This window comes from Aulonocara sp. 'chitande type north' Nkhata Bay, linkage group LG23 (genome assembly GCF_057382095.1).
Source record: "Aulonocara sp. 'chitande type north' Nkhata Bay isolate Kocher_YH1m ecotype deep benthic linkage group LG23, A_spYH_male_GT1.1, whole genome shotgun sequence".
Classification (NCBI taxonomy): domain Eukaryota; kingdom Metazoa; phylum Chordata; class Actinopteri; order Cichliformes; family Cichlidae; genus Aulonocara; species Aulonocara sp. 'chitande type north' Nkhata Bay.
The window spans coordinates 5,444,022-5,468,900 of NC_141365.1; the positions used below are offsets into that span (position 1 = coordinate 5,444,022).

General features: G+C 43.6%; 1 protein-coding gene across 3 annotated transcripts in view; it reads right to left on the reverse strand.

Annotated features, from left to right (window-relative positions):
* Nucleotides 1–23,856, reverse strand: part of tle2b (TLE family member 2, transcriptional corepressor b) — a 78,297-nt gene extending 54,441 nt beyond the window's left edge. For all 3 annotated transcript variants that reach the window (XM_086284366.1, XM_086284367.1, XM_086284365.1), the window contains exons 1-3: nt 22,942–23,856; nt 11,600–11,697; nt 10,412–10,475 (exon numbers count right to left, since the gene is read on the reverse strand). In XM_086284366.1, the coding sequence (XP_086140492.1) occupies nt 10,412–10,475; nt 11,600–11,697; nt 22,942–22,965 (186 nt within the window). In that variant the 5' untranslated portion in view covers nt 22,966–23,856. The remainder of the gene's footprint in view (nt 1–10,411; nt 10,476–11,599; nt 11,698–22,941) is intronic.
* Nucleotides 23,857–24,879: the final 1,023 nt, after the last annotated feature.

The following is a 24,879-nucleotide window of genomic DNA, read 5'->3' on the forward strand; positions in this document are numbered from 1 at the left end:
AAAGAAATCTGCACTCTTTCTAACGGCCATTACACCTCCGATTGTAGCACCGCGGCTTCTCAGTCAGATCCTCTCCTCACTCGTCACGTCCGGTGTCAAAACACCAAGGTGTCGACAGCCAAATTGCTCGGCCCGAGGCTTTGAGCCAGGATTTCGCTAACCCGTAAGTGACTTCACAGTGGCTACATCCATCTTTTATATATATTAGTTTTGGCACAGACTGAGTAAATTTAATAATATTCCATGAAAGTATTTTCTTTGTGAATGGAAAGGCAACTTTGCTTCTAAGATACTGGCTTGATTTAATATGAAAACTGACCTCTACTGGAAGTAAACTGAACAGGAATGAATTAACAGACTGGAGCAAGTTTAATTTAATTAAACACTTAGTTGCATCTGCAAACTATTACTTTTCTACAAATCTGAAGTCTTTTTTATCCTTTCGAAAAGAAAGCAAAATCTTAATTCTTTGACTTGTGTGCAATTTTTCTTTTTTCCTTAAAGTGAAGCTTTTCACCCATACAGCTGAGGAGAATAAAATCTGCGAATCCTTAAAAATGTTTTCAATTCCCAGTGTAGCCAAACATAAAAAGAAGAAGACAAAAACAGAGAGAGAGGGAGAGAGGAAATACTTGTATACTCATGTTGAGTCTACATCTCACTCACTCCATTATCACTCCTTCATTTTCTGCTTGCTTTTCGGCTCATTATGTCAGTTCAGCAGGCGGGTTACTTTAGATAAATGAGGTAGCAGTGTAATTCTTGTTTATCTGATCGAACTGTAACATCCCACTCTTCTGAACACACTTCATATCTAGCATCCATCTCCTGCTAATAACATACGGACTGCACTGTCATCATCGGGGCACAAACAGACAAAAAGCATTCCTGCATTTCTCTCAATGAAATGCTCTCCCTCTCCCTGCTTCTTTCTTCCCTCGCTCTTGTGTTTCCCTCCTCCTTTCCACTCTTCCATTCTTCAGGGAGTGTTTGCTCTTTCGTTCCCCCACTCTGCCCGCCCTCCCTCCCTCCACCCTCATGGTGCTGAGAGAGTGTCAGACAACAGTGCCAGACTCTCTCTCTCTCTTCCCCTCTATCTCCTCTATGCATTCTGCAAAGAACGCTGGCAGACTTTAAAATGAGCTTTAGGAAGTGGGTCTAATCCAAGGTGATTTATCTAAATGGGACATTCATGTGTGTGTGTGTGTGTGTGTGTGTGTGTGTAATGCTTTACAGCATGTTTGTATTCATACAGTCTGTGTGTAGCTTACAGGCATGCTTTTACTCGAGCATGGTGTAAGTGTGTGCATGTGTGTGTGTGTGTGTGTGTGTGTGTGTGTGTGTGTGTGTGTGTGTGTGTGTGTGTGTGAAAAAGCCTTAACAAAAGCATTGTTCACCGATGTCTCTCGGGCGAGCTTGTCTCTTTCATCTGCCCGCCCACGCACACGCACTTGGACACACACACATACCGCCAATGTTAAAACATTTATTAGCACGCTGTGCTAACCCACATCGGAGGTTATGTTAGCAGACGCTGACTTTCTGTTGTGTCCTGTCAGCGGGTGACGACTAAATCAGTCACAGCCGACATCCAGTTTCACTGCAGCTTCTCTTGCAGCCAGTTTCATCAGAGAAAGAGAGTCACAACAACAGCCGGATAACTGACCTTGAATTTCAGGGGTTTCTATCCTTAAACACATGTGTACAGTATGTTCTGCAACAGAGACTCGCTCGGTCTTTATGAATACTCCTATCTTGTTTGTTTACTTCGCTCCAGACAGTTCAGACAGGTTTAAGATTCTTAAAATGGACTCAATCCTTCCCTACATCTGGCCATGCTTAAATCCCTGCCTGGCCAACTCCCACTCGTGGATGGTGGGGCAACATTTAGCTTAGCACGGTCCGATCCCTTTTCGGGTTCTGCCCTGTGCCTTCCTCCTATCACACATCACTTTTATTTTTTTTTTACTTCCAACTGATTCTTCTCATTTCTCTTTTTCTGAACCCTCCTCCATCATCCTCGTGTAGAAAAATCTGCACTTTCTTCCTTTTCTGGGTTTCTCTCCGTCCCTCTCTCTTCAGCAGTGTCCTTGCTCTGTTTTTTCCCCTCCCTCTCTCCCTCTCTCTCTGCCAATGCCCTTGTGGCCTCTTTCTCATATTTCTCTTTCATCTCAGTTTTATTCACCCCTTTTTCTATCTATCTCACTGTCCCCATCTCTCTCTCATTGCTTCTATACGCCCTCCTTCCTTTTCTCTACATCCTCCACCGCCCCCCTTTCCTAAGCAGTCTGTGACTGTAATGTTGCTGAAGAGAACACAGTGTGTCATCCTGAATCAGACAGATGAGCTGGGAGTGGAGTAAGAGGCTGAGAGCACTGCATTAATCCACACACACACACACTAACACACACATAGTCCCTGCCTGAGGGGCTGAACGGACAATGCACACAGATATATACTTGCACACACACATGCACACAAACTAAGACAGAGAAACCATGCACAAACACATCCTCACAATGCTCCAGAAAATGACTGCATGAGACAAAACATGAGCAAAAGCATGAAAAGCCTGATACACACCGTGATTCTAAAAGAAACCCCATTAATGTAAGCTTTCTAGGTAATAAATTATGTAAGAAATGAAATACCAATAGTATTAAATGTTACTTATTTACTACTGTGACCAACCAGTGGGTTTTTTCTATCTCAGTTTTCTTTTAATCGTTTTAAATTGGAAAATTGAGTAGCATGATGTTTCTAAGTTTTGATATTAATGTAATGAATGCCAACTAATCCTTAAAATGCAAACTTCTGCAGTAAAAGCTTTTCAAAAAGTTGCCATAAAACAGCAGGAGGTGTAATGCTAGCCTACAGCCACTAGAGGAGGCTTAGCTTAGTTTTGAAGTTATCTGTTGATACTGTCAGACTTGTTGATCAGTTTCACAAAAAGCAGGTGTGTAACATCAAACAAGGCCTATTGAGGATATAATATGAGTAACCACGTCTTTCACTGTTGCATTATTGTCCACAAAAGCTTAGCATGCACTAAAACAATAAGCTATAATCACTGCTCACGTTATTCTTAGTTACTCCTTGCTCGTACTGGGTTTGACCCTATTTTGCCTTTAAAACGATCTCAGCTCTTTGTGGCACGGATTCAACAAGATGATGTAAACACTCCTCAGATTTTTGGTACTTATTGACATGATATCATCACACAGCTGCTGTCAGCTGCACATCCACGATGGGAATCTCCTGTTTCACCACATCCCAAAGGTGCTCTACTGGATTGCGATCTGGTTACTGAGGAGGACATTTGAGCGCAGTGAACTCACTGTCATGTTCAAGAAACTGGTTTTGTTTGAGCTTTTTGACAGTAATCCTGCAGGAAGCAGCAATCAGAAGATGGTTACACTTCCCTTTTGGTAATAAAGGCACGGACTTGATCAGTTAGAGTACTCAGCTAAGCTGTGGCACTTAAATGATCCTCAGTTGGTACCAACAGGGACACGGTTAGCTAAAATAAAAATCACCACATCGTTACACTACCAGCGGCAGACTAAACTGTTGATACAAGGCAGCATGGAGCCACGCTTTCATGTTGTTTACACTAATTCTGACCCTACCATTCAAAGAAATCAAGACCTTTTGTTGTCCAGTTTTGGTGAGCCCATGCAAAGTGTACCCTCAGATGCTTTTCTGCATACCTTAGATGTAACAAGCAGTTATTTGAGTTACTGTTGCCGTATTGTCAGCTCGAAACGCTCATTCTCAACACGGCTTTTTGAGCTGCCACTCACTGGATATTTTCTCTTTTTCAAACCAGTCTCTGTAAACTCCGACACGACTATAAAGCGACATTCAAAGCCACATAAATCAACTTTCTTCCTCATTCTGATGCTCCGTTTGAACTTCAGCAGAACATCTTGACGAGGTCTACATGCTTTAAATGCATCAAGTTGCTGCCGTGTGATTGGCTGATTAGATATCTGCATTAAGAATCGCCTGTGTAAAATTTGTAGTGACTACAGTATTTGCCATGTTCAGTCTAATTTTTAGGCTTCTTGAATTATGAAACGAATGCTTTGGCTTCGAATCCTGAGTCTCCACTTGCTGTTTGACACTTAAGGCACTTTGAATTTTTTAAAATCATCGCTTTATGTTTCAACGGTAGCTTGAAATGATGACAGCTCTATTGTTCGCAGTCCCCTCGTACAGGAAGGGAAAACACAATTATAAAATATATAATTTCATACCAAGCGCTTCATCCTGCGATTGTTTTTTATCATGAAACGTAATGCAACAATATTTTGTCTCTTGCCAGCAGCATGGCTCTTCATTAACCCTAGACCCCTGCAGCTCCACTGTACCTCACTTACACACATAGACACAAACGCAGTGATGGAGAGGCCACCTAATGTGATTCCCAACTGCGAGCTGTCACCCTCCAGTAGACATGTCTTTTTTAAACTCTATATTAAAGGGGCTGGGCAGTCCACCCCTCTGTAAGAGTTTTGTCTTGTGTTTGACAGTAGAGATGAGAGGAGAGCTGCAGCAAAGGCAATTCTCTGTGCAGAAAAAAAAGGCTTCTGAAGGCATTAACTCCTACAAAGAAAAGAAAATGGAGAAGACGAGGGCAAAACTGACTTAGAACTGACTGTAAAACTTTCAGCCATAAAATCATCATCAAGGAGTTTTTTCCAATCTTAGGCCCACAAGCATCCCACTCTCTTACCCTCATGTTGCCTAGAGCCATGAAGGAAGGAGAGAGAGGAGAGGTTAAAACAAGAGGTTCAACCGTAGGTGACTTTGGAAGTTTTATGACGCAAGAAAACAACTTTATCACTCCTTTCCTTTCAAATTCCTCTGAGCCTCGCGCTCTTTCATCTGTTCTTTGCGAGATCCAACCTCAGGCCACGCTGGGCGAACGCAGCTCTTCAGGTGGAAGTCTCGCTTGCGCACCGTGCGAGCATGTGACCGACATGTCTACGCCCGCTGATTAACCAGGGCTACAATGTAACCTTATTTAAAAATACACAGTGGAATTCCAGGAGAGCAGTGAAATCTGAGAGCCATGAATTATAAATGCAACTGCCGGATAAGAGCAAGACTCCCACAGACACTTAATGTGCACGTCTTGATGTTTGTCTGTGTGTGCGCATGTGTGTGTGTGCACGTTGCCAGTGAGCCGGCCCAGTAGCTTAGCCAACATAAAACATATATCCCATCCAAAGAGCTACAGAGACTCGCTCTGCCAAACATAGAAATATACTACATCCAAACCTGGCTGTGTTATTTTACTGCGGCAACACGCCACAAACAGGAGCAATTTGAGGGGGTTATGGCATCATCTCTTGAAGTGTGAAATGTGTAAAACGTACCCATTGCCAACTATAGAATTAAAGTGGTAAATGTGTGGAAAAAGCATCTCCCCAAAAGTTTAATGCCATAAGGAGAGAGCTAGCAGCACAGTGAAACTTGCACCTTCTGTGTACACACACACACTACAGCTACTTTCTAACTTCAGTTTATTTTTCGTGTTGATTTGTTTGTGCCTCATTCTCTCAAATAGTTTATTGAACACGGGGCATTTCCAGTCTATTGCTATTAGTCAATTAGTATTTCTCAGCACTATTACCTCCATTTAGCAATTATCATTAGCCTAAAGATGATTAATACAAAGAAATGTGATTTGTAAAACCTGCAATTCCCAACCACACTGTGATTAAACTGAATAAAAGAATTCGTGTTTACAAGAATAAAGGAGTTATTTGTGGTTTTCCACATAAAAAAACTGTCCTTCAAATGTAATTTCGTACACCAGCTGTAACGTGGTTGTACTGGCAGCTCAGTTAACACCTGTTTTCAACATGTCCCAAAGCAAAAATCATAACACCGGTTCATTTGTGATAAATGCACAAATGCTGCAGTTCTGAGAAGTTACCAGAGGAATGGCCGATCAAGCAACGCCACCACATGCTGGGTAAAGACATTATAGCAGGCAAAAAAAGTAATGTAAATACATGTTATAGACCACCACTAGAAAAATTTATATGTGCAAGATGTTTGATACGAGGTATGCCCCCCCTGGATGTGATACAAGCAGTCACCCATCTGCGCATGAACTTCTCAAGTATCCACATCTGCTGTTGAGGAATTGCTCTGCATTCCTCAGTGAGTGCCGCCTGTAGCTGTACGTTGCATCGTTGCTGCCTCTGATGAACATGTCAGCCCAGCATGTCCCAGGGATGCTCAATAAGATACATATCAGGACTGAAGTCTGGCTACGCAAGCTATTTTGGTACTTTGTGGGTGGGCGCTGTCCTGCTGAAACGACCGCAGAGCAAGATGCTGCTCCGAAAATGGGACAAGTGCAGGTAGAGCCAAGAACAATCAGATCAGAGATGGCGCTCCCACGGACATGCGAGCACGCAGCAACAGCCCGACCTGGGTTGACTCAATCGTGGCATGATGGCGTGTTGTGCAAACACTATTATTTTCATCTTTTTTGTGGTGTGAGACTATTGGCTTGAGAATGCAGTAAAGGGAAACATTTCTGATGTGGTTCGTTCGTGTTCAGGAAACAAATTACCGACTGACTGATTCCAAAACCAAATCAACGGGAACCAAAAAGTACTCACAGAATATTTTTGAGGTTTACTAAAATGGTTTACTAGGAAAGCAATTTAAAACAAAGACTGAAGCGTATTTCAACTTGCATGTCTTTTTTTAACCAGTATACTTTTTTTAACCGCTCTAAAGTGACTGCCTGTATGAAACAAGCAGCAGGCTTTCTGATGCCGAAGAGACACCCAGACCTCCCACCTTTAGGCACAAAGTATATGTTTCTTAACTGTCATGTCATCTTGAATGTAAAGCTTTTACAGTTTACAAGAACTTACACGCGCTCCAGTTATGTGTAACTACCTTCCTACTTTCCAACCCCTCACCCTGGTATTTAAAGAGCTTAAAACTGATGAATAGTAAAGGCAGGAGCAGTGCAGCATGGTGCGCAGAGCCCCAGCCTGTGGAAACAGGCCTCAGTGTGGATGACAGGCCTAACGAGCTAAATATAGCCTTCTGGGTTATCTCCTCTGTGGGCGCAGCGAGTCCGTTGTTGCTTCACATTATTTACGTGTCTGTGCGTGCACCCTCTCTCTCCTTCTCCATCTCTCTCGCCCTCTCGTTTCACGCCCCCCCCCAACCACACACACAAACACATCGCTATCTCTTTCTCTCGCACTCTGTGTTGCATACTCTTTTTCTCTCTCTCCCTTTCTGTCCATTTCATCCCTTCGCAGCATCTTTTTCCTCAGTCTCCATCTTTCCGTCCCCTGGTATCCCTCTTTCTCATTTCTTCTCTCTCATTCCTTTTCAGCTTTTTTTCACACTCTTTCTCTCTCGTCTCTCTCCCTCTCTCTCCCTCTCCTCTTTTATTCTCTTTATCTCTGCCTCCTTTTGTATCCCTTCCTCCCTCAGCAGCTCCCTGTTTTTTTTTTTCTGTCTGACACTCTCTGAGCCTTTTTTTCTCTCAAGCTATCTTTCCCTTTGAGCCTCTCTTTCTTCTCTCTCTCATTTTCTCTCCCTCTTTCCCTCCCTCTCATTTCTGAGCCATGCCTATGAAGTAGCATTACACTGCGTTAGCCATCCACTACAATACAGTGAGCCCTTGTTCAAATATTATAGCCTGCGGTGCTAACGCTCTGCTATGCTAACCTATATGGGTATGTCATCAGCATCTGCAGCTCCCTGACCTCCTGCAAAAGGCAGCCGTTAAAGCCCCGTGTTTAAACACACAGCAGCGGATACTGTGTGTCATTCCTCCTCCATCCACAGCGGTCACAGAGGTTGTGACATATGATATGCACAAGTTCGATTAAATCCCGCTGACTATTGAAAGACACGGAAATGTATCTGTTCTGGCATGCCGCTGCCCCTATTGTATAAGAAAGGGTGGTGAAGATTTACACTGGGGAAGACGGATGTTTATCTAAGCTTTTTCTTCCCCACAGTAAATGTGTGAAGCTAAAATGGGGAGTGCCTGAATTGCTCAAGTTGTCCACATTGTACCGCACCATATTTATGTGCGCATGCATCTTCTTGATTTTTATAATGAGAAGCACATTAAAAACTTTATAATGAGGTCAGTTTGACAACCTTTAACAATCTTTAATGCACATGCTTTTGTGTTGTTTGGAATCCTCAATCAGCATTTCGTCATCCAGTTGCTTGAATTTATTGATATGCAGTATGCCATTAATTTAAAGTTTTATAGTGTTTATGCAGCTGCCAGAAAATGCAATAACTTTAAAATGTAATGAAAAGGCTCCCGTATTGGGAGTAAGTGACAAATCATGGAAATACAATTAAGTGAAATCAGAAATTCTGTTATAACTCAATTGTAAATCAGAATAAGTGAATAATAAATAACTTTAATATGAGCTTGCATACCTTTTGCTGAACAGCCACTTAGATTGCAAGCAGCACAGCGGATTTCTGTTCCAGTCGTTTTAAAGATGTCATTATAACCTGAGTGAGCGACCTGAGCAACATGCAAATCTGCTGGTGAAACACTCAGTCTTCTTCTCGTGAAACTAAAATATTTGTTAGACAAAAGAATTGTACAATCAGCGTGTTATCTCAAGACATTTTCACACATGAACTCAAGCCAATTTTGAGATAATGAGGTTGGCTATTTTCCACAGTTGTTCTTTCTCACAGCAGGATATAGCCTGCTTCAGACGCGCTGGCACAACTGGAAGTATTCTGTGTCATTTGGCAGCAGCCTGGATGGTGCGTGCAGGAGGGGAACACTGTACTACTATCTGTGTTATTTGCACATCGGTACAAAATGACATCACGCAGACTCTGGCTCACAGGTTGACTGGCTTACGTCTGATCCAACAGCACGAGGCAGTTGTGCTCTCACGTATCGCCCAGAAATGTTCAGGGTTGCAGTGCATGCGTGAAAACAGTTTCAGTGACTTCAATCACACAATTGTCCAAACATGCTATATTAGCTGAAAGAACTATTAGGAGACACTGGACGGAAGTAAGGGTCACAGCAGTAAGCCACCCAAGTGCAGTGAGCTGAACAATGGCGCATTTTCTTCTTCTTTTACTTTCATTTCCAGTTTGCAGACTAGTTTTCATCTTCCATGCACTCTACAGGTTGTTTCGTTGTGCTTACGACCAAAGCACTTGCATGGAGGTTTTTAGTCTTTTTAGTCTGCCCCAGGGCAGCTGTGGCTACAACTGTAGCTTGCCTCCACCAGTGTGTGAATGTGTGGATGACTGGGTGTGTAAAGCGCTTTGGGGTCCCTAGGGGGGACTAGTAAAAGCGCTATACAAATACAGGCCATTTACCATTTATATGTAGCGCAGTCTCTGCGACTAATTTAACCTAGCGACAGCTAGCAACCCCTAACAACACCTCTCCAGCTGGTCAGGAATTACACTATTTCCTTAGCGATCAGAGGCTGTCAGGCCTTACCAAACTACTGTACGTAATAAGAATAGCAACTGCTAGAGAGTGTTCTTATGCTCTTTTATTTTTAAAAAAAAGGAATTTTGTTTTATTTGGAGAAATGCATGTGTTACAGCATTTGGCATGCACTTGTATCAGGTCCTCGTAAGGACAGAGGAACAAGGTCGTGTGCAAGTATGGATGAATGAACGAGTACCCTGTACATCCTGTGTGTGGGTGGGTGTCTGTGTGGGTGTGGGTGTGTGTTTATCTGCTGATCTCCTGCCTGTCTGTGGCCATCTACATCCATCTGTCTGTCTGCCAGTTTGCCTGTTTAGTGCTCTCTCTCTCTACCTTTCTCTCTCTTTTGTCAGTCTATCTGCCAGTCTGCTTCTCTTCTCTCTCTCTCCCTCTTTATGTCTCTCCATCTGTGTGTCTATCTAGCTTACGGCCCTGATCCTGCCTGCTCTCCCAGGTTTATGAAATGCGAGCAGCTTAGCAGATGGTGCATATCGTATTCTGGTCGGCTCTGTGTGGGTTTTGTACCACAGACGAAGGCTTACGATACATGTGAGCCTTTAGTCGCGCAGACACACCGACACGAGGAGCTCAGGCTGTTAGCACACGGGAGAAAACAGAGAAAAAGAAGAGCCAAAGAAAAAGACAATATAAAAGGTCTGAATGAGGAATAAAATATGGCGAGCGATACGGAGGCAGGTATGAGAGAGCGAGATAAACGGCGTGTGAGAAAAACTCTCGATAGCAAAGACTCTATTGTGCAAATGTGCAAGCGTGTTCTGCTGTTATTGATATTTAAGATACTTCCCTCGATATATACCATCTATTTGATTTTAACCCAGCAGACTCCTCTCAGAGAGCCGAGAGCCCTGGTCAGACTAGTCAATTAACATATAGCTTTGGTAAAGATGTGACTGGACTCACCATGATGTAGTGCCTCTGCATCTCAGTCTTCTCACTGGCCAGCTTCTCACACTCCAGCTTCAGGCTGCATGAGGGTGAGAAAAAGCACAAACACATGAATGAAATGGTTTACTTGAATCCAGTGAAATAATTTACACAGGACTCAGGACATAGTTTAGGTTGCTATGCCATACATGCCAAAAAAATACTATTTAAGGTCTAAGGTCTGCTTAAAGTAGCACAGAAAATGTTCACCTTTATAGCAGCAACAGCCAGAAGGGCGTCTCTCATTCTTGACTGCAGTTCACCACAGAAACAACACGTGTGTGGGAAGGTGTCCGATTCGGTGCTACCAAGTGCAACGTTTTTTCAATTCTGCTTAAACTGCACATTTGCTCTGCATTTTTATTATTGTTATCGTTTCTAGACGTGACAGATATTTAGAGTGCGTGGTTTTAAAACGAATCAACAGTGATTAAACGAAGAAAGTTCCAGTGGGTCATTATTATGAAAGGCGTTAGTGATGCTCTTTGATTTTGTAGATATGTGTGTGTTTTGCACAGATCCACCACACCCTGCAGTGAATTACTGTTAATGTATCACAGCAGGCTGTTCAACCTGCCCGCTGAGGTGTGAGAAAGAGGCTTTTATTTTTTAACCTAACTCTTTATCTCTATTAGCTGAGGTCATTTCAGGTCAACCAGCCGTGATAAGCTGATCAGTCACCTCCAGCAGTTAAAAATAAAAGACCTGAATTACCTAACTTTCTTTTTTTATGTTGGAAACTCAGTTATACTGTTGAAAAAAAATGCAGTATTTTAAAATTAGATGTGATATATTTATTTCTTATTAATATCATGTTAAGGTTGATACGGACAGACACAATGATAGCATATTTCTCCCCAAATTAGTGTAAACGGATGCCTATTAGACTGAAACTTATGTAGAGACAGCTAAAGAGAAAGAATTTGGTATGACAGGCATCCCATATTTCCTTATAAAGATTAAAGGACACATGTGCAGCCATTCTATCTTTATTATTTGAACTGAATTACAATTTGTTGTTTCTATATTAAGACTAGAAGAGCGTTACTGGTTTCAAGCTTCTTCAGGAAGCTTGTTTCGTTTCCCAACAATATTTATGTTTTTAAATAAATTTGTGTATCTGCACGCATGCACAAATGGATTTGTGTAATGTGTTTTGGGTACCTGTGATACTGAGCCTGGAGGAATTGGAATTCCTCCTTGATTCGGTCCAGAGTTTCCAGGACTGTGAACTTGAAAGACTGGCCAGGTTGCAAGGGGACCTGCACAGGGGAGAAAACAGAACAAAGAGTGGTTGAAAAACAGATAGAGAGGTGTGAATGTGTGTGTGCCTGTTCGAGAGCAGACTGTAAGCACTGCTGTAAATGTGCAGGTGCATGTGAACCTGCATACTGGAGTGTGTGCGAGAAACTGTAAGTGTGTTTGTGTGTTTTTGTGTGTGAGGGAGCAATGCACGAGGAGGAAAAAAAGCCAAGATGAAAGTGAGAGGGAAGGTCACTTCCCCTTCCCACACATCATAAAAGCCTTGTCCTCTCTCTCTCTCTGTTCTCCTCCTCCTCTAATGACTCTGCCTCCTTCTCTCCACTGCCCCCCTATCCTTTCTTCCTCTCCTCTCGCTCTCCCTCGCTTCCACATTAGCATCCTCTTCACTCTGGCAGGCTGCTAATGTATTCCAGCCTACAAAGAGCTGAGAAGGGAGGAAACATCAAATGAATAACTTATAGGGAATCACGGCATCGTCTCTCACCTGCTAAAAGCCAAAGAAGGCCCAACAAAACAAGCATCTCCCAAGGGTCCCCCACCACCAGCCCTCCGTGCCTGTCTAAAACGCTTTCGACAGCAGCCCTGCTTCTCCATAGTCTTCGCAAAGTTTGAGAAACGAGGCCAGTGTTGAGGTTTTTCGATGCAGAAGTTGTTTTGTTTGGGGATGGGGCTGGAGTACGCGGAAGAGCACGAGCGTGTTTTTAATGACACTGTCAATCCTCGGAGGACATTTTTATGTAAGAAGACACCAGTTTTTTTTTTCCATTCTTCTCCTACTTCCTCCGAATTTAGACTGATTAATTTTTCTGTATTATGACGCTCACTGCGAGCCTAGCAGACTGGCACCTGGCAGTCTGCTAGGCTCGCACTTCTTATGACCTGTCAGAGTGCAGTCTCACCACTATCCCCTTTAAATTCCTTTGACAAGGACAACTCATCTGCTTCCAGGCTGCAAATAATCCCCGCTGTGACCATGAGCCCCCCCACCAAAGCCAAGAGCATGGCAGTTGAGGACAGAAGCCAGATTCCTGTAGTGTTTGGAGACTAAAGGGGAATTTATGCTTCTGTGTTGTATCTATGCTGCACAAAAACCCAAAAGCCTGTGTTGTAACCCGATGTGCGTCTTGCTATAAAAGTAACAGCACGTCACGTCGTTGCAGCCTGCAGCCACAATTTTTCCCAATCAACTGTAGGAAAACAGATCAACTTGAAGAGAAGCGCCAAGTAGCATTTCGTCAGGGAGACTGCAGAGCAACACAGGCGCGCAGAAGTGTAAACTGAGCTAAGTCTTCCGCTGTCCTACAGGTGCATAACTCAATGCCAACATCTTTTCTGCCTGTATCACAACTATCACACTTGCACTAGGGACAATTTTGAGAGAATCACACATAGCTGCCTATTTCGGACACGTTTGCTTTGTTTGGTTTAGGTGAGCTCTGCTGTACACTAGTGGTAAATGCACCAGAAAATTAGCTCCGTCCTGACATTCTGCAATCTGAAATCACACGGACTTCGTACCAAGGAGGTACCAGCTAATGTCCAGTCAGATTGCATCAAACATTTGCACCTTTGTCAAGTAAGTTTTAAAAGTTCAGGGCTGCACTGCAGGAGCAAAAGGCTAACGGTGGTTATTAAGCAGAGGCTAATACGCCCTTGTTAAAGTTTGTTGATATCATATTTATTTCATAGCTTTCTTTTGGTTGCTTTGGTTATCCAAATCAACTATTGTTTGTCTCTATACCTATCCACGCGTCCTTCTGTGCAGTCATCCATCCAATCAGAATGAGCAGACTGGTGCTGTCGCTATGGCGCAGTTGGGTGGCTATCGGGCAACAGCCACGGCTAAAAGATTGGCGGTTTCAGTGGTGGCTCTTCATTAGTCTAGACAAGCACAATTCAATTAGATTTCAATTAGTCCGACGGTGGAGGTCAAAGACGCGGTGGGTTGCCCAGTAATTAATCCGGGGAGCCGAGCTGAGCCCGAGCTTAACTGAACTGAGGCAGGCATGGTGGGGACGTCTAGATGGGTGGACGGACGCAATACACACAAACCCCCAGGGTGTGTGTGTGTGCGCGCGTATAAGGGAGGGCGTAGATGGGATACATGATGGTGTCTGCCAACAGATCCCCACCGACCTTGATTCACACCACAGACACCCAGTGGGGGAGGAGAGGCGGGAGTGTGTGTGTCGGGGGGGGGGGGCTTGCAGACCATGATCTGGCACACACACACACACACACACACACACACAGCATAAGCTTATTGAAAAACACATAAACAAACATACACTGTGCATGTAGGTTCACAATTTAAGTACACAGTGCCACACAAACGACGCACAAACTCACACAGGGAGGGTAGGGACAGAGGGATGGATTGACTGGGGGGGGGGGGGGGGGGGGGGGGGGGGGTCAGAAGAAAGATAGATACTCATCTGACAGACAGAGGGGTGGATGGATTGAGGGATGGAGGGTGTGATAGACTAGTCTGACATTCTTCCAGAGGAATGAAAGAACGAACAGAGAGACAGATGATGAAAAAGTGGTGTGGCTGCTGACTGAGAGAGATAGCCAGCCATTCATCCGTCTGACACTGAGGCGAGGGGAAGAGGACATAGGGAGAGAGAGACACAGACTCAGACCGACCGGGTAAAAGAGAGAGAGATGCTGTGTTTGCTGTAGTCAACACAGCCCGGTCCCTCTACCCTGTCTGTCGGCCTGTGGTAATACTGCTTCTACCATCTGCTGCCATGCACACATGAGCACACAGACAAAGTGCTGCTGGCTCAGCAGCACTAAGTCACATAATAAAGCCCATAGTCACAGATCGGGATTATACAAGAGATCTGCGAGTCACAACCGTTGGTGTCGCCACGGCGTCCTGTGCTGCGCGCTAATGAGAGAGACCTGAATCCTTTCATCTGCTGGACAAAAACTCGAAAAATGTCTTACTTTTGATTTGCCAGTTGCACCTTTTTGAATGAGTTTCAAAGAGCCTGGAGCGATAAAGCTTCTTATGCACGAAAAAGGAAATGAAAAATACAACAAAAAAAAGTTATAAGGTCCCGAGGCAAAAGGAGAAATATTCCACGCTTGCGCTGAGCTCTTTCTGTCAGAATGAAGAGACCAGCATGGGAAGCTGGAATGAAAATAGTTCATGCTTAAATGTAATAACAGGAGACTTAGTGTCTTACTCAAGGACACTTAAGCCAGTAAGAGTAAGATTGAACTTCTGCGAGAGAAGCATCAGCAAGCAATGCTCTATGTACACCAAACAAACACTGTTGTTTGAGTGTATGTGTGAGCCTTCTCTCCTATATTGTGACAGATGGCAGACCAGACTGTTAGGGGTCCAGTAGGGCGTCACGATGAGCCAAAAAACAGCCTAACGCCTCCCATGTTTTTATGTGTGACTGTGTGTGTCTGTGTGCGTGTGTGCATTTCAGAGAGAGCACCATATCATCCAGCATAAGATAAGATAAGATAAGATAAGATAACCTTTATTAGTCCCACACGTGGGAAATAGGGGATCCTGAAACCCAAAACTGATCCAGTTAATCTAGGAGGTGGAGGTGGAAGAGGGGAGAGGAAGAGAAATAAAGGTCACTTGTGCATAAACACACACACACATGCACCATGTGGGCCAGCAGTCAATCACAATTTGGACGAGCTGGCACGGGTAAGCAGAGCATTAGGAAGGATTATGTATATGGTAGGAAGCGAGGGGAGGGGAGTGGTGGTTGAAGCCTATTTTACCGTGTCACGAGACGGCACGGGGGAGGGACCCACCTGCTGGACGCAACTATTACCTGTCTGTCAACTGATCCACCTGTCAGGAGTTTGACTGCAAGGGCTGTAAGGACATAACGACCCTCAGCCCTGACAGATTTTCTAGGTGAGGCCAAGTTTTGGTGGGCTGGTGTCGTGACTTTCTGAAGGTTGATGTTGACCTCCAGCTTGAACTGGGACACTCTGGAGGTGAGCGAGTAAGAATGAGCAACTCCAATCCGCAGTAAAATTGGTGGATTTGCATGATCTGGACCGGAAACCTGCTGCTTCACGAGTTCCAGGCAGAATCCAGAGGAAGATTGATAGGAGGATCATTGCGGCATCTGCAACGATGCGGATGCTTTAGCGCTCTGTTGATTTACTGGTCAATCTATTTTCCTATCCTCATCTACTGCCATGAGCTGTGGGCATTGACTGAAGAGATACAAGTGGCAGTAATGTGCTTCTTCAGAAATATCATAAAATATTTACAAAGCAGTTTCTTAAATAATTGAAATCCTGCATTGTTTCTATGCCTGCTTATTTCCATCAGGCGCAAACAAACTACCTTGCACCATCATATCAGTCAAAATAAAAGAAAAACCAACTGCGGGACGTGAATCACGCCACCCATGTTTGGTGCCAGCATCAATTTGAGTGTGGATACTACAAACAGAATAAAGACACACATTACTCTGGTGTTTTAATTAATTTAATCATTTCTTAGGTGAAAAACTCAGCATCGTCAAATCTCATGTAGCCTTTACAAACTGTCATTCAGTAAATGTCACTAGTCAATGTCACGGTACACACACGGGCACTCGTTTTTTGTGGGAAAAGTATTAAAGACTGTGAATTTGCGCATGAATACTTTTTCCAACTATTCAATTCACGTCTGTTTTCTGTACTTTTTATTTTTTTAAATTGCCAGGTATCAGGTCAGCCTGCGTCTGTGTCAGTCTCTCTGCCTGTCTGTCTTCTGTTCAAGCTGCTGCCTGTTCTTCCAGCACCGATAGCTGCTGCACGAGAGGCAACTGTGAAACAGATTCAGGTCTGGGAATGAAATGATTCTTTCTGTCTGCTTGTCTCCTCCACCTATCTGTTTAGCCCCTGGCACACTTTCCACCATCACATAAGTATTCGCACGGTATAAGCAGGCATGCCTATGCATGGACGCATTCATTCAACCAAAACACCCACAGAACACTTTTCTCTTTTGTTTTTCTTTTTCGTGCCCTTTCGCTTGCCGTTCGGGCTCATTCTTCCCTCCTTCTTCTCTTCTGTCGCTCTTTACTCATCCTTCCTGCTCCCTCTTTTTTCCCCCCTTCCCCTGTGTGTCTGTCTGCGACAAGCAGAGACACATTCAGATAGCACATGAAATAATAATTGGCTGGTGAAATATTTAGGAAAAAAGGCACACGAATAGATGAGAAATGCCAAGTGTGGCAGAGGAGTGTCAGTGCCCCTTGTGCATGTGTGTATATGTGTGTGTGTGTGTGTGCTGTGCGCACGCCTGCATATGTGTGAGCTTGAGTATTTGTGTCTGCTGAAGTGAGCAGTAACATCAGGAACAGCTCCTTGGTTTAGGCTGTGTGTGGATGAAAAGCTAAACAGAGAGGCTTAAGGGAAGGATGGTAATGTAACGTACCTACATATCAGCAAGGTTTTTATGAAGCCCTCAGAGTTTCATTTTTGTAAGTCTGTCCCTGCATTTCCACTCAAAAGTATTTATTACTAAGAGAAAAACACTCATCCAACAGTCCCGTTTAGAGGTTCTGGCTCTTTCTTTGTGCTGAGAACTCGGGGACATCTTTTGCTATTAACAGTTATTTGGTTTTTCAAGCTTTTAAAAGCTTAAATCTTAACAAACTAACACTTAAGGAGATGCAGTCCGGACAGTTTAGGGAAAACGGGTTGGGACATTGTCTGAAGCGGTTTTGTCTCACACGTATCACACAGCAGGAGAAAATCCACTTCAGATGCATTCCCCCTACTGGAGACTCTCAGTGTGGTTTAGTCGAAGAAAGCGCCTGAAAGGAGCGTGCAGATTTTTAACCGCAGCATTTTCACAATGGCACAAATCAGCGCAATTGGTCATTACACAGCCTTTGGATTAGGCTGTTTAATGCCGGGGTCTGACTGAGGACATTTGGATTTTCACATACTCCTCCATGAGGTTCAGAAACAGCTACAGTCGGTAAGAATTTGAATCAAGACTGTTTCCGGCTGAGAACCGGCACAAAAATCATCTAATGCATCAGAATTGCATTCTTCAAGCTTGAAATTCCTTTCATCTATCTGGGATATTTTGGTCTTCCATATGGAAAATCATCAGTACTAAAAATTTGGACAGTTTGATATAGTCAAGCTTATTTCTTTTAAACTCTATAAACTTCTGTTAACTCAGGTAACAAAGACTTTGTCCCAGAATTATACACAGACCAATTGCGCTCAAGTGCACAGTCGCTCCCCGGAGGCACATTCTGAGCGAGGAAAAACCCTGACGTGGTACAATAATTATTTCAATTTCATTGTAGTAAAGCTTCAGCTCACTCTGAGATAATAACCCAGCTGGGTGGATGCTAATAAAGAACAAAAAAAATATTTTTTCAGCAATCGAGAGGAGGATCAATTAAAAAAAACTTAACAAAACACAACTGCAAGCTAAATCAAATGCGCTGCTTGTATCAATAAGATCTAATCAATGTCAGTCAGTGTTCCAGTAGCCCGAAAGTGAAATAGACATTGAATCAGCCCGTCAGTCCACTAGTTACCAGTCAGTCAGAAAGCAAGCCAGTTAAAGCTGCAGCTCACCAGTCAGCCGTTAAGCCAGAGGTGGATTACAAATAAGGGAAAGATTGGCAGCTAAATGAGTCTCTGGACTCGATCCAAGCCTCGCTCTGATCATTTCTTTTAATGGCAAAGAAAAGAACACAGAACGCAGGATTTGAGGATGAAAAAAGGCCTGTTTTTAATCAGAGAGGAGCCTTAATCTGGGTGGCTGCTGATGGCTGATCAGGAGTAGCTGCTTGGTTAGTTGTTTGACTTTTTGCTTATCCTGCGGGTCGTCTCACTGCAGCTGTATTGTTGTTGCTTGACTTTTTGCCATTTAGAAGGTTGCCTCTGAAATGCTGAATGAAATTAAATGTAAACAACACAAGGACAATGTCTCGGGAGGAGGCGAGAATGTCATCTGTGGGAGGTTACAGCAATCCTCTGTGCTGTTTACCATATGTAGATGTCATTACAGCCACAAATGTTTGGAAAAAAACAAACTACCCAACACAGCTGGCAAAAAAGAAGAAGAAGAAATGGCAGGGCCAGTGTGTGCATGTGAAAGCAAACGCTGCATATTTGTATGTCTGCAGAACAAACTAACAATTACTTAATTACTGCCAACGCAATGAAGTCATCTCAACTAGTCTGACACACACTCATCAAACGAGTTTAAGTTGCACAGAAACACTTCGGCGTCTCTCGCCTCATTACTGAGTCATACGTACTTTCTGTGGCCGTCTATTGCAATTAGTTTGTCAGTCTGTTCATGGCCACAGGAGAAGCAAGCTCATTTCATACATGCACAGAGATGACTGTACATTTTAAGTTCTGCAACAAACATTTTCCCCTTTACTTGTCTGGAAACTCATTGAAAGGCAAATATTGAACAATTTAATAACTGTAACATCATGATAGATGTGGTTAAATATCTCCAGTATTTTTTTTGCAACCTTTTATTATTACAATTGTGGAAAATTCAACACCTTTCTCTTCCTGGCTCGACCATGCTTTGCTCTTTCTCTTCTAATTGCATATGCTTCTGTCCTCCACACTAGAGTCTTCGCAAATGTGGGATCCAAGGAAGAATTTGTAGCACACACACAGGGAAGCAGCTTAAGGTGAACACACAGCCAAAATGTGTAGATTCTGCACCTTTAAAGAAACGTGCAGAGAGTTTGTGTGGCTGTGAAATACACTGTATATAATGACGTAGAAGATAAGTACGCGTGTATATTTCAGTTTGAGTCTAATCATGATCCCCTCTACAAGCTAGGAGTCCCTGACATCTCTGTTAACCGTGAAAATAAACTGGAAATCTCTCCCTTTCGCCCCTTCTTTCCCTCCCCCTGGCTCACTGGGGTGTGGCAGCCAATCAAGGCCTTGTACATTCACAGCAGCAGTCGAGGTCGAACTGGGACAATATTTATTGTTACTGTTGTTGGCACATACACACACATCCACACACACCGCCACGGCTCTCCTTTTGCACTTCCACTTCCAAATCAAGCACACACACATGCAAAAGTTTGGGGGTTCATATCCACCCTGCAATACTGGCATAGAGCTGTCTGATTGGTCCCAAATTCCATGTGCAGCAAGTAAACAAACGTGAACCATAAAAATAAATAAACAGGAAGAACGAGGGGTTCTTGAGCATTTAACTGATAAATAAAAACTAACAGCATTACAGCCAAGCACATGCATATGGTTACACACAAACGCACGTAAGACAGCACTGAACCTTACACTGGAGAAATGCACACTGAGAAACACACATCTAAGTCAACAAACAAGGCGACACACACTCACACACAGCTAATACAAATATGCGCACACTCGCAAAGCACTAAAAGGAAATAGACACCTAAAAGAAAAAGCACACGCGCTGCAAAACACACATTAAACAGAAACACACCTCGCACAACCCCCCCCCCCCCCTCTCTCTCACACACACACACACACACACACACACACACACACACAAAATTGTACACACAGTTCTGATAACGCTTGCCACAAAAATCCAGTGGAACCAATTACAGCTCTGCTCGCCTGGCAAATCAACCCTCAGTTTTTAACCCTTTCCCACCAGAGAACCAGAACAAAGTCTGACTTTTCCAAAAACAATTAAAATGACAACAACAGTAATGATGCAGTTCAAGCCTTGCATCCTCGTTTTATCCATTAATCTGAAGACATCACTTCCAAATAGGCATGGGTCGGAACATGTCACATTCAAGGCAGCCTGTTGGGAATTAAACCGACATGTCAGACTGAAGAGGAAAAATCACATCATCAATCATGACTTAACCACCACTTTAGATGAAGAAATCAAGTATATTTAAGACATCTTCAGACAAACTTTCAAATAAGTTATACTTCATAACCTAACTTGGTCGTGACATGAAACCATTCAAAGTTACATTATCAGCTCTTGGTAACGCAGGTTTCACACAGATTTCGTAAACTGTTGTGGTGTGATCAAAAACACACACAGCTCGTACTTGACTTTCACATTCCTTACAGTTTGTCTTCTGATTGCATTTACCAGTGACACTCATCAGCTGTTTGATGCAGTCGACTAGTTTTTGAGGAGAATGTTTGATGGGGGTCCGTGTAAAATGACAGCAACACAGAAGTGTTTCTTTACAACAAACAATTAAGGCAATACAGCGATTACTGTCAGAGATGATCTGACTCGTGCAACTTTCAAGCCTCTTTTAAATGAATGGAAACTAATGTTTGACTGAAAAAAAGGGAAATCTGCCTCTAAACTAGAAACACACTTTTTAAATGTAAGCTCATTCCTAGAAACCTGCTTGATGTTATTGAAGGGAGTATATATTTATACCTATTACAACCTTTTCCCATTCACATAGGCACAATTCAAGTATCTAAACAACAAACTAGTATGAAAACAGGGAAAAATAATAATATTTAGCATTCCTGCATGTGGAAAAGCTGACGGACTGCTAAAAAGCTAAGAGTACAAATTATAAGTAAGTCTGAACTGAGCACATGTGTATATGCATATGAGCACACTCACACAGTGTCTACAAACACAAGCGCATGAAAACTCAGACAACCACACACATGCGCGCACACACGTAACCGTTCTTTGCACCCTCGCACCTCTCCACAGATCACATTTCACAGCAACACCAGAAATAAAGTTCCTCTGGCAGAGGAGGGCCGCAGAGGAAGAAGCGAGAGAGGAGGAGAAAGACGGGAGAGAGACAGAAAGAGCGAGATGGAGACTATTGATCGGTTGGAGTTGGCTCAATCTGGCATTGAACTTTATCAGAAAGGCAGAGCATCGCAGCAGGAAGCTTTCTGATTCGTCTCTAAAGGAGAGAACAGAGGAATGTTCGCGCTCTATTCTTCTTTCGCATCTCTCATTCATTTTCATTTCTCTTTCCACCCCCAGCCGTGCCTTTTTAAAGAATTCTTTCTAGCCTTTTTTGCCCCCCCTCCTCCTTCTTGGCTCTTACATCTTTCACTTTCTCCATTTGTATTTACTCCTCTGTTTCTTCCAGCGTCTTTTTCTCCCTTCTTTTCCCGCTGCTGCCTTATTAGCATTCTGTCTGTACGTATAATAGATTCCTCATGCCTTCCTCTTGTGGAAATGTCATTCATAATTCTGTGTGATAGCTGGCTGGCTGGTTGGATGGCTGGCTGACTGACTGAGTGGTTGGCTTGCTGGCTGACTGTGAGGCAAAGTGGCCACTGACCCATTTGTAGCAGATACAAAGAGACTGACAACCAAATCTGATTATAGCAACCAGACCAGGGCCCTTGTGAAACGAATGGCCTAAGCCAAACTGAGCCTAAGCTGTCATTCATCCTTCTGTGCTTTTTAGTCTACGTATTTAACCTTTATTTTACCCTGGCAGGTAAATTAACGGCAAATTCTTACTGGTGGTGGAGGGTGAAACTGAAGGAGGGATTTTAAAGAGGTATTAAGGGGAAGTACTTGTGCACTCACGACCTTTCGTAGTTGTAATGGAAATGAATTAAGTAGAATTTAACTATAAATTAAATGGCCTATGTCTATGTGTGTGTGTGTGTGTGTGTGTGTGTGTGTGTCTGGGCATCTGTGTGTGTTTGCTTAACAACAGAAATGAGCAAATAGACAGCTGATGGTCTTTCACACACACATGCACACACATTAATGCAGCCAGATCTATTCTCACACACACACACACACACACACACACACACACACACACACACACACACACACACTGAAAGGTGCAGATTCAGTTATGTGCCACCTACATTGCCAATTATCAACAAGATCTCAAAGGCACCTGGTTGCAGATGACAGAGGTGTGTGTGTGTGTGTGTGTGTGTGTGTGTGTGTGTGTGTGTGTGTGTGTGTGTGTGTGCATAACAGGGAATCTCTTAGCCCAAACATCCCCCTCCCCTCCCATCACGTCTCACTCCTCATGTTACAGTAAAACTAAGGAGGAGGGACAGAAAAAGACAGACAGAAGGACACAGACACATAAACAAGGTGAGAGTTGAGAAGAGGAGGGACGTAAGGAAAGACCAGCAGGAAATTAAAAAAAGAAAAAAGAAATCAGAAAGACGCAAGATAAGAGACATACTGAAGAAAAAAAAAGTGACAATGCAATCGGAGACATAAAAAGGGAGACAGAGACAGACAGGTAAAAAAGACATAAGGAGGTACATACCGGATGCCTGCCCTGAGGGTACATGATCCCAGGAGAGGAGAGGCTGCCAGTCCGTTTGATGGCCAGGTTAGTCCCCTGGCCCTCCACTCCTCTGCCCTCCACCGGTTACACAGCCACACACACGCACACACAAACCCCCGCACACTCTCACCAGTCAATAAGTCCAGTTCCTGCTCCTTGGCAGGGTTGAACGCAGCAGTCTTTACTCTTCTGTTCTTCTTTGCTTTTTCTCGCGCGCTCTCTCCCTATATATGTATATATATATTTATCTTTTACTGCATATTCCTCTTGACGCACAACTGAAGAAGAAGTCTGTCAATTCCTTCATCCGATAATATCATGACAAAACGGAGCAGCGGACTTTACCTCCTCCTCCTCTCTTGTCCTTTCCACAGTGAAAGTCTCAGTTTCTCCTCCTTAGCGTCTCTCAGCCTTCTCCTCACCCTGTGATCAGTCAGGGTCCACACGTAGTGACATGACACAGAGAATTTCATCCAGACAAGCTCCCCTCTTCCACTTCTCCTACTCTTCGCCCCTCTTCTCCTCCTGCCCCTTCACCCAGCCGTCCAATGGCGAAACACACAAACGTAAACAAACACTCAGCTCGATCAAATAGTCTTCTTCTCTGCTTTTTCCTCCTCTTCGCCCTCTCTGTGACACACTGAAGCCTCTGCCTTGACTGCTGCCGCAGAAAAGAAGGAGGATAAGAAGAAGAAGAAGAAGAAGAAGAAGAAAAAGGAGGAGGAGGAGAAGGAGGAGGGGACGGGAGTGAGAGTGTGTGTGAGAGAGAGAGTGAGAGCTTTGTTTTTAATCTAAATGTGGAAAAAAAATGCAAGAGGAAAGCAGGAAAGAACAGCAGGTCAGTGGAGGATCCAGCGGGCTTTTCAGCAGCAAGCCCTAGACTGTAATATATTGTGCCTGTTGGCTTCAACACAAACACGACAGCCTGCTAAAGCTCCTCTTAAGGTGGAACTGAGTAGATAGAGACACCCAGTCGCACACAGAGGGGCAGCAAGAGAGAGAGGCGAGAGATGGATCTCTTTTCAATTGTGGTCAGACACACAAAGCAATCAGTCATGCACAAAGAGTCGGGCTCAAACTGATATGAATCGAGATTCAAACACACAAAACGCTCGACAGCTATGCGGACAAACTCGATGTGCAGCACCAACCACACACAACAATTACAGTGATAAGTTTATTAGGCAGTTTGCACCTCGCATTAAAATGCGGCATGGACGATGCGACAGCAATCCAATCACACCTATTCGCGCACAAATCCAGGTGTAAACACACTCAGGCGGCGCTGAAGATTGCTACCAATGTGACTCCTCACACCTCAAAGGCCTGAGAAGCACTGCATCCAGGAGTTCAGACCGCATACATTTGCTCCTACAGCCTCGCTAACACAGAAGAGTGCCATGGAAGTACGCACTGTAACGGTAAAGTTATCACGTTTATGTCTAAAGGCTGTGAGCGTGTTTGCAGTAATGATTAAATATGAAAGCACGGGCTGGGATACAAGGATACAACCCAGTGAGGTGTCTCATATTGCTTTCTGGTTCACCTGGAAGAAGGGTGCCACTTGATGCGCATAGTTCGAGGCTATTCACAGGGCTTGGCGTACACTTCATAATGATAAAGTTTTCCAGGGCTACCACACTAAAGGTGCAGACAGCAAGAGCCTTATCATGTTCTACAACGGGCCTAAAACTCTAAACACAACACATACGCCCCTTTTTAAAAATAATCTGCTCAGAACTGTTTTTGGTGGTTCTGAATTCTGATCTATTGTTTCTCCATGGGTTTCTTAAGGTGAACAGAAACTCACAGTATATTATTAAAAAAAAACACGTTGGCATTAAGATTTAGTTTAAAAAACAGACTATTTTTCAGAACTTGCACCTTAACGAGAACACTCAGCTGGAATAAACAACT